At 38.1% G+C, this 10,897-nt stretch overlaps 1 protein-coding gene and 1 pseudogene across 2 annotated transcripts; both read right to left on the bottom strand.

The window, feature by feature from the left end:
* Nucleotides 1-3,347: 3,347 nt before the first annotated feature.
* LOC144650861 (substance-P receptor-like) lies at nucleotides 3,348-8,155 on the bottom strand. Of its 2 annotated transcripts, none has more exons than XM_078510628.1 (3): nucleotides 7,810-8,155; nucleotides 6,509-6,587; nucleotides 3,348-5,449 (listed from the first exon to the last, which is right to left on the bottom strand). In XM_078510628.1, the coding sequence occupies exons 2-3, from the start codon at nucleotides 6,555-6,557 to the stop codon at nucleotides 4,467-4,469; spliced, it is 1,032 nt and encodes a 343-aa protein (XP_078366754.1). In that variant the 5' UTR covers nucleotides 6,558-6,587; nucleotides 7,810-8,155; the 3' UTR covers nucleotides 3,348-4,466. The 2 variants fall into 2 exon arrangements, with proteins under 2 accessions (XP_078366754.1, XP_078366762.1); XM_078510636.1 differs by lacking the exon at nucleotides 7,810-8,155 and adding an exon at nucleotides 6,849-6,866.
* A 1,178-nt stretch (nucleotides 8,156-9,333) lies between these two features.
* On the bottom strand, nucleotides 9,334-10,445 carry LOC144645479 (neuromedin-K receptor-like; annotated as a pseudogene).
* Nucleotides 10,446-10,897: the final 452 nt, after the last annotated feature.

Consider the following 10,897-nt stretch of genomic DNA (forward strand, 5'->3'; position numbering starts at 1 on the left):
AACTTGCGAGAATTTTTATGGGCAAATGTCTCACCGCCCCTCCCCCCCCCCCCCCCGGCAAAAATTGCCCGTACGCCCATGCCCTTCCCAAGTTGCAGTAGACATGCGAAATGCCAAAAATGAAGACAATGAACGTATGTTTACAAGAACAGAGTGGCTGACGAAGAGCCAAATCCAGCGCTTTTTATCCCGACTTGCAGCAAAACGTCGCAAGGACCAGGAGTATCAGGGTGTGGTCGGAATGTCACCCGATGACGAGGAAGATATCCAATGCCTCCAGGAAAATTCCGACAGACAAGTTCTGGTAGACGAGGTTAATAGAGAAATCAACGTCTCGTATCCCATCTGCTACGACACGTATGACCTCTGTGAACGTTACCACAGCAACACGCTTCAAAAATTCAATGTGGTCATGCTGAAAGCCATCTGTAGCCACTTTGAGATTCATGTAAAATCAAAAGAAAAAAGCAACTTCTGATAGACAAGGGGACGGATATGATTCGTGAATGTAAATGTGCTTCTGACTAAACCATGTTAAACATCCCGTAAGAGTAACAGACAGTCGTTGAGTAGTCTTGGCTCCATGCCTTGACATAGCTGTGCTTTTATTACGTTAAGTCCTCTCATCCCTCTCATCAAAAGGCAGGCAGGCTAAGAATACTACATCCTATAAGTGGTTTTCACTGTCACGCCGCCAAAATAAAACCAAAACTATTAAGTAAAAAAAAAAATGTTATAGGTTGTAGAAAACTGCTATATAAACTACCGTTACTTGTCCAAGTCTCAGATCTGTACATTATTCTGTACTCTAGTTATCCGTCAAATTGTTTCACGCAAATTTGAAGAGCACAGACATGTGATCTGGCATTAAATTCTGCTACAAATCCGATCACCCTCACGAAAAAGTAAACATTCAAATAAACTCTTCCCGCAAAACCTCAACGCTCAAGTGTTCAGAGTATTAATCAAAGAGGTCTATGACCTACTCGTGAATGCGTTAGATATATTTGAATCGTTCCTTTGAACAGTATAGTATCGATGAAAAATATTCATTATAGGGATTAATAATAATAATCAACTTTATTTAAAGAGGGTGAACATATATCAGGATGCTTAGGTATAAGAATTACTTTTTCATCACTTTTAATTGCTTATCAAACCGGTGGCTCAGTGGTACAGCTCTGCGTTCTAAAGCGGGTGACCCGTGATCGACTCTCGTACCCTGTGGCTAAAATTCTTTATCCTCCTTATTTTTTTCCACGGATATTATATACATATCTGTCTTGTATAAAGTTTCGATACTCTTTTACTGATTATCGTTTAATAAATCGTGCCGTGCTCAAACCTTTCAGTCTTTTAATAACACGTCCATAAAGTCACTGGTCATCGTTTCCGAATGTTCGCGATTATTATATGCGAAAAGGCAATATTTCATCGTTTGGGAAAAGATTGTTTCTCATTTACAGGGGTGAAGTATTTTCTACACTTATTTCTTTGAAATGATACCTTTGTAAAGCTGTATTTTTATTCACAGCCGAGGGAAACGAAATTTAGAAAGCTAAACGCCCGTGAGCACACCTAATTTGCATAATGTTAACAACGATGGATGGAAGGATGGACGGATGGCTCAACTTCCCCCACTATACTCGTTCATTATGCATTCACGAGTAAAAATGGCAAGATGAGGATTTTTTTTAAGAAAACGTGACAGCCTTCTGGCGGTCATCTTAGGTCTTGTGTGGAGTGAACTCCGAAATTCAAAATGCTATATCTTACAGTCGGCCGGACTCCAGATCGAACTGTCTGCGGTTCGATCCCTGGCCAGGGTTGCTGTATTGTGTTCTTTAGCAAGTCATTTTCTCTCATAGCATAGCGCCTCTACCCACCCGGGTGTATAAATGGTTACCGGCGAAATAATTCTGGGGTGGGGGGGGGGGGGGGGTGGGGGGGGGAGGAACTGCCATGGACTAGCGTTCCATCTAGGAGGGAGTAGAAAAATTCTTAGCCGCTTAATGCTATCGAAACCGGGATAAGCTGTGACAGTATGGGCCGTTTGGCTCGAGCCTTCGCTTTTAAAATATATTTATTTATAGGATTGATTTATTTAAAACTCAAAATTGCGCATGCTTTCATGCTTTCCAAATTTTGATTTTAAAAAATTATAGTGACATTGCCTTGTTGGCACAAGCGATCAGCGGTCTCCCCATTTATGCGGACCTCTGCGGAAGCAGCATCACACAGTATCGATATTGTCGAGATGTACGCTGTAAATGGTGATGTTTCTTCGGAATTCAGACCTCAAATCGCGGCTATGTTCTCTGAATACCAGTCTCGGAGTGTCTTTTGACTGATTCTTGAAGAAAAACGGCTCTGAAACGGTGTTCAATGGGCTATTTAGTGCAAAATGTAGCCTTGGATTCAGGCTTTCGCTCGCCAACAAGGGACTCGATAGAAGCCGTGGTGCTCAAGTTTTGAAGGCAATACCTACCAATTTGCTGGAGTTATTATGGGATTTAGCAATCTGGGGATTGTTAACCGTCTAACGTTGGACATAAACCGAGATGAGAAGCAGGTAGGCTGCATGTGTGTCAAAATCTGCTCGAGAGAGTTCGATTTCAATAAAGGCGAAAAAATCGAAAATGCTGGTACCTGTGCTGATAAAAACGGTCACAACTTTTGAAATATTGAAAACGTACATGGGATTTTGCACATATTTGCAGATTAACGACTACTCTAGTCGGCTGTATAGGCTAGAAGTATTAGGTTGGTCCCAAAATTTAAAAAATAGCCTCTAAATCGAAGCCAATTTACAGTCTTCGCTCGAAGGCGATTAGTAGTGGTCATATTACGCTCCATTTTGCCTTTTCAGGAGAATTGAGACGCAAATTGTGACTTTCTTGGAAAACTAGAAAGGTTTATGAGCAAGTTGATATAAAATTTGCGGCTAGATGATGCGAAAGAAATATTTTACAGTGTTACGAAAAGTGCCTATTTTTCAATTTTCGAGACGTTGTGACGGGGGCTGACAAGGTAAAATATTTTATGGCTTCTAACGCGGCCAGAATATCATTTCAAATCAAACCAAATCTGTTTTAGTTCTTACCTCGGTAAAGTCTTTCAGTTGACAGAGTTTCAGGCAAAATTATTTTTACGCGAAATTGAGTGGGTGTTTCTAAGAAAGACGCCCTCTTAAGGGTTAAGAGAACAGGTCAAATTTTTTCCTAATGCGCTTTTTCATGTTAATGCAATCGATGGAGCAATATCTGTACGCTTCTGTATGGACACAAAGCAAAATGGTAAATAAATACAACATTTTACTCGTACACAAACAAACAAACGCACTAATATTCAGTTTGTTATTAATCACTGAGTAGTGTATTGTTATTTGTTATGGAGAATATTCCACGATCATCGTCTCGAGGCTTGGTCCTTATAATAGTATTATTATCTTTATTATCAGCCAAAAGGTGGGGTAACACAATAGAACGTACACGAAGCAGAAGAGTTTACATTAATCTGTCACCAAAAAGCAAAATACAGAATTGAAAAGGTGCATCTACTGTACAATGATGCATAAGCATTTAGAAACAAACCAGTCCTATTCGATAAAGTTCACAAACGAATCTGCCAGAAAGGCTTCTATAGCAGATACCAAACTATTCTCACTACGCGAGAAAGCTTATAACACAAAAAGGCAAAATTTTATATAGCCTGTATACTTTACGGTGGGTATTACAGTACGCAATAATACCCAAAGCCATAATGTAATTTGCCACTTCAAAAACAGGGTAAAGCCTTAAACATTCGGCAACCTAAAAATGGACGGAAGATTAATTCACTTTCGATTTCAGAGAAAAAAGAAAACTCACATACATGTATGTACAGAAAGTTCATTGAATCCTTGTTGAATAATTTATGTAATATGTATATAATATACAACTCACTCACTCACTCACTCACTCACTCACTCACTCACTCACTCACTCACTCACTCACACACTCACTCACTCACTCACTCAATCTTCTTCGTGCCCTTGGGCACATAAGGCCGTTACCAGATTCCGCTACTGCTGCCTGTTCTTTGCACTCTTTCTCAGCTCTCCCCAGGTGACTCCGCTTGCCCACATCTCTTCTTCAACTGTCCGTCGCCAGGTCTCTTTTGGTCGCCCCCTTGCTCTTTTCCCGGATGGAGTCCAGTGCATAGCAACTCTGGGAATTGATGATGGATCCATCCTGAGGACGTGTCCGATCCAGCGCCACCTTCTCTTCTTCACCTCAGACCTGATGTTGTTAGTTAAGGTTGCCCGGCGTAGCTCGGCGTTTGAAATGATGTCAAGTCAGAAGATGTTCAGAATGCGACGTAGACACCGATTTTGTAATGTGTTAGGTTTGTGCCAGATGGTTTTTGTGGTCTTCCAATATATACAACAATATGCAACAAATATCAAAACAAAGATGACAACACATCATATTTGTTCCAGCTCTACGCTTTGGGACCGAAGAGGTACAACATTCAACACTCTAAATTTTCCCAGGCATTTCCTAAACAATTTTTTAAAGCCATTACGAAAATTCTGACTTAATATAAGATAAACGTAGGGATTAAGGCCGCTGTAGGAAAGCGTTAAGAAATTGACGAATAAGAGCAAGCTCCGTCTGGGTTGCATATGGCCAATGAAATGGGAAAGAACCATTATATACAAAGGGAACCAACACAGCACATATAAAACCACAACAACAACCATCATTCTGGTAACTTTTCTTGCTGTTTTCACAGCTTCGGCCTGTTGTTCATTCTGATTGGCTCCTTCCCCTGGCACTTCACGTGACCACAATTTGCGGCACACAATTGTGTAAAGAATTGTTATTATAAAAAGAGGCAGAAAAACATTTAACGTAAAAGTAATGGTGTTAAATGCAGACCATTCATCAATGATACTCGTTAAATCACATAAATGAGATCGTTTCACTGTTTTTAAGGTTTCTGTAGCATAGTAGTTCGATGCAAAAGCAAACGACCACGCCCAGAGAAGAAATATTATTTTCTTTAAATGTTGAGATATAGGTGACAATCGCAAAGGTCGAACGACTGCATAAAAGCGATCAACAGCAATCGTTGCAAGAATCCAAACTGAAAAATGGGTTGGAGAAAATACGATCGCAATAAACAGTTTGCAAGTAATCTGCCCCAAAATTCCTCCAAGCCATAACCCGCCTATCGAACTATAGTGGATAACATTTACTACTTCTGTGAATGATATCAGTAGATCAGCACAAGCCTGGTTGATAATCAAGTAGTTAGTAGTGGTCTTCATGGAGTTATCTGTTCGTATGATGTGAATGATGACTGAGTTGCCGAATAGTGAAACCAGAAAGATTGCAACGTAGCCAACATACTCCAACCAAAGGAATTGGGAACGTGCTTCACCAGAGCCGCTTGACACGTTTCCTGGGGAGAATAAAGTACGCAGTTGTCATGCATGCGGTAACCAACGTAAAATGATATGTCATTCTGATAGCTTCAAATGTCAGCGTTGGATAATAACATCATAATGGGGCCAACAAGGCCCGAAACGTCAAGTGGCTATAGTCATTTCATATTTTGCAAGGGCGAATATTTCATAAAATGATTCAAAAACTTTATAGAATTGATCTTAGCAGATCTTCTTCGATTTTAAGTTACTAGATTTATAATAAATAGCAAGAAAAATGAAAAGAAACGGCTTGATTGCAGGGAATTCCGCTGTTTTGAGTGGTGTTTGATATCGACGGTAAAAAGAATTCTCGCTGCCTTCGTATCTTGCTTCGTCTTTGATATTCCTACTGCAAGGCAGCATAACATTTCAGGAGAAGAGAATTGTAAACAAAAGTAAAATACATCATATGCGCTCTTGGTTTACCCCTATTCAGACCCTAGCGCATTTAAACGTCTTTAATCTGGAAAGTAGAGAAGATTAAAAATAATAACGATTATTTTTACTTAGAGCGGTTTTCACTTGAGTGTCGAAAGTTAATTGCGTTTGCTTTGGTTTTGCATTGCTATGCTTAGTGATTGGCCTAAAATTCTCGCGCCACTTTCTCAGCCAATCAGAAGTAAAACCAAAACCAATCGTGACTCGCTCGCGCACGTTTTCCCGCGCTTCGTGCCGGCTACATGTATTTGCTTTGAGTTTTGATTGGTTCACTGAATTAACTGTGTTCTTTGTGATTGGCCAGAGTAATTACTTTGCTTTTGGTTTTGGTTTTGGTTTTACGACACTCAATTGAAAACTGCTCTAAGACCATCTGAGATCATTGAACTAAAAATAATATTTTTATGGCGTATTTGAATATATAAGTTTATGAACATATTTAAAATACGGATGCTCGTCTGTATGGTTTACAACAGATACAGCACCATAAAATTGGGTTATGTAGAATGTATTACGTACTATAACAAATAATCTAGTCGTGTTCAATCCATTAATGCTTTCCTTCTGACAGAGACCGTTGGTGCTGTTGATCATACCTTGCGTGATGAAGCTACCGTTGTTTGTCAGATACCAAGAGGAATTCATCTTTGACTTACTGGTTCCTTAACATATGATCTGTTTTCAAAAAAATACAATGTAGAGCTGTTAGACTTTTTACTCGGACTGCCACCTAGATCTTCCCAGTAGTAATACAGTAACATTTATCGGTCTATGCAACAATAATGAATCCAAACGATTGCTAATTGGTGGTGAGCAAGTTGTGGTCATATTCAAGACATAGGTTGCTTGATAAAGAGTGATAGTATACTGCAAGCTACTGTAATAAGTACTAGAACCTACTGAAAGCTGTTGCCAGCCTCCTTGAAAGAAACGCACCATTTCCGTTTCAAACTTTGGGTTGCGTTTTTAGTGAAAATGAGATGTTTTTATTACTTTACCTTATTAAATGTGTTCATTTTCCTTTTCTATTATGAAAATTACATTGTAGTACTGTCTCTCGAATAAAATGTCTACTTCGATTATCACATATTTACCAGTAGATACCAAAAATTCAACTAAGCCATTTAGCTACGAGAGTTTAGCTTAATTCAAGGTGTTTTCTTTGACAGGACAAGTGACAGAAAGCCAATCCTGAAAATGTCTTGTTTATAAATAATGGGGCTCACAGCGCTTATGTTATCCTCCGGCAAATGCACTGCTATCTTAACAGTTTAATAAATTAAATTAATCATACATGTACATACACAGGCTCCAACTGAACGAGGTTTGCTTTACTTACGCAAGCCTTCTAAGTTTTCTCAAATACAGCTTCACATATTCATATTCTCGTTAATAATTCAGTGATTTAGAGATAAGAAGGATGAACCAGCTTAGTGTAAAAATGATTAATATATTTATTTTTTATTAGGGAGAGATTTTTTATGTCCTTGGAATAAGGATTTTCGCAAATAAACACCAGGTATTCTGGTACACAGCATGTAGTATCTGCTATTATGTTTTCTTTTTAACACAGACTCGATCGAGTTACGTTTGGCATTCCGTGGACATGACTTCATTTGAAATTTACAGAAAACGTAAAATCTTATCACTATTTTCAGACGGAGGCCGCCTTTGGATGATCTTATAGGAACTTCACGGTTCTTCGCTAAAAATTCTCGGAATTCTGACCGAGACCGCCGCCGCTACATTCGAACAAACCCACATGATAATAATTCGACACCCACTAGTGTGTGGGTGTCGTATGCAAAAAATTGATTTCAAATCAAAAGTAGAGCGAATCCCCCGTTTTATGCCTATCCTACAACTTAGAAAGTTTTATTGCTATTTTCTATCTTACCTGGCTGACTGAGAAATTCAAAGTACATGCAGTGTCCCGTATTGAAAGAAAAACCCTCTCGCTTACAGCGTGATTATATAACTTGTACTTTCGAGTTCATGAGTCGATAGGAGATATGTATTTACTTGCAGGACATGTTTTTGTTATAAAAAGGCTAACTCCTTCAAATAAAAGAACTCTTTGTTTTAACAGCCAATAGTTCTCTTCTTGTGTATGCTTTCAAATGACTTATCTCTCATAATGACCACCTGCTTAAGATCTTCTATCTCCCCAGCATTACTTTTTATAATTAACTTTAATATTTCTTTCTATCAAATAATAATAATTTCTCTTTACCAAAAAAAAAAAACAATAAATTTATAACGACATACGCCAAAAACGCACACATTTTTCATTCTTGAAACAAAATTTAGTAAGCACTGAACATCTAAGCGAAAAATACTTCTTCAGTTGTGGCGAAAGTTTGAAAATTGAGTTTTTTGGCACTTCATTTGCATAAAAAATGAAATCCCCATTGTTCAATGTTTAGAAAGTCAATGTTTATTATTTACCGCTCTGACAGTTATAAGTTTCAGCATGTCTGTGTTTGCCTGGCAGACTTAGCTTTAATTAAACTTCCAAAGGCTGTTTATTTTACTTTTATATAAAACACAGTGGGCGATTGAAAAAAACAAAACAAAAGAAAAAAAGATTCGAAAGCTCTCTTAAATAAGCAAAACCGCTCTCTGGGTGGTTTAATTAAGTACTCCCCCACTGAAACTGTTTTAATTTGGATAGAATTAAAATTGGATTACCATCTTGGTTTTTCACAAGATAATAATAATAATAATAATTATCTCAGAAACCGGAAATTTGCATATTAAAAAGTGTTACTAAAATTAAATGATTTATTTCAATAAAAATGGCCTTACTTTTTTTTCAAAATGAAAGGTGAGATAATAATTTTGCATTGCCGTCGGTTAACTTGAAATGAATATCCGAAAGATTATCAAAGCAGGGGCTGGATATGATGCAATTCGATCTGGAAACCGTAAACAAATGCGGCACATCGTGGATGTACCGCCGTAAATTCCTATTGGCATCTACTTACTTACTTTCTTACTTACTTACTTACCTACCTACCTACCTACCTACCTACCTACCTACCTACCTACCTACCTACCTACCTACCTACCTACCTACCTACCTACCTACCTACCTACCTACCTACCTACCTATATGCCTACCTACGTACTTACTGACTGACTGACTGACTGACTGACTGACTGACTGACTGACTGACTGACTGACAGACTGATTGACTGACTGACTGACTGACTGACTGACTGACTGACTGACTGACTGACTGACTGACTGACTGACTGACTTACTACATTGGCTAAGTTTTGCCAGATTAAGTGGACAGGTACAAAACAGTTAGCTACTTAGCAATGAGCGAGTGATGAAGCAGCGGCTAAACAGCTTTTGTTGAGAAACTTTTATTTTCTATTTAATAATTATTTTATATTTACATTTTGTGGAGTTCTAAGCTTCGGGCTCTCGAAGAATGAGAATTTTTTGCAGAAAATTTAAAAACAATTTTTTAAATCCATTGCGAAAATTATGACTAAATGTAAGATAAACGTAAGGATTGAGTCCGCTGTAAGCAACTGTTAACCAAATAATTAACAAAAGGTAGCTTTCTTTTAGTTTCACATAACCAACGTACTGCAAAATTGCTGATGTAATCAAAGGAAACCAACAAAGTAATTATAAAATCACAATAACAATCATCATCAAGGTGGCTTTCCTTGCTGTTTTTACAGCTTCTGCTTGTTGTGCATTTTGATTGGTTTCTTCTCCTGGCACTTCTCGTGAGCGCAATTTAAGGCACACAATTGTGTAGAGAACTGCTATTATTGAAATTGGAATGAACGCATTCAAGGTTACTGCAATAATGTTAAATAGTGTCCTCGCTCTTAGACTATTTGTTAAATCACAAATATAGGAATCTTTAAATTTTTTAAAGGTTTCATTAAGAAATATGCGTGGCAAAATAGGAAGCCAAGAAGCCCACAGTAACAATAATATTTTCTTAAAATGGTTAGACACAGGGGAAGATTTTAAAGGTCGAGTTACTTCGTTAAAACGTTGGACAGCAATAGCTAAAAGGATCCAAGCCGAAAAGACGGGGGCAACAAATATGATTACATGAAACAACTGGCACGTTATCCGACCGAGAATTCCTCCAAACCATAAACTGTTCATGGAACTGTAATGAATAGCATGCATCAGCTCTGCTATGGTGATCAGGAGATCAGCACATGCCTGGTTTAAAATCAAATAGTTGGTAGTTGTCGTCATGGAGTTATCTGTTCGTATAATGTGAATAATCACTGAGTTGCCAAATAGCGACGACAGAAATAGAATTACGTATGCAATATACAACAGCCACAAGAACTGGAAGCCTGTTTCTCCAAAGACGTTTGTCGTGTTTCCTAAAGAAAAAAAATGAAAGCGATTATGAGGGATAACTATAAGTTAATTGTGTTCAATGAAGCAATACCTTCTTTCTGATCGAGAACGCTGCTGCTGTTGAACATATCTTGCATGTTGAAGCTATGTCCGTTGTTTTGCAGATACCAAGAGGAGTTCATCTTGTGCGTACTGTTATCTTTACATAAAAATATGTTCTGTAATCAAAGAAAAATCAATGGCAAAACTGTTAGACGTTTGATTAGGGTAGTTACCTAGTTCTTTCAAGCAGAGAGTTTTCATCACTTGGAGTTCGATGAATCAGTAGAAGTTATATTTTAAGAGGATAGCAGCTTTTGGGTGATCGACATTTTTGGAACGTTACGTTCCTTCAGTATTAATTCTTGGGATTCTCGATTTAAACACTCGAACAACCCACATTATTATGAATCGACATCCGCTAGTGCTTGGGCTTCGTTTGCAGAAAATTTAGCTTTAAATCGAAAGTAGAGAGGCTAACATTTTTATTCCTATCGCATAAGATGACAAAATTTTATTGCTGGTTATTTTCTTACCTGGCTGATTGGTGAATTCAAAGTCGTTGAAGTTTTTCGCACACAAAGGAGAGCCTTTT

This window comes from Oculina patagonica, chromosome 1, assembly GCF_052425735.1.
Source record: "Oculina patagonica isolate OP01 chromosome 1, crgOcupat, whole genome shotgun sequence".
NCBI lineage: Eukaryota > Metazoa > Cnidaria > Anthozoa > Scleractinia > Oculinidae > Oculina > Oculina patagonica.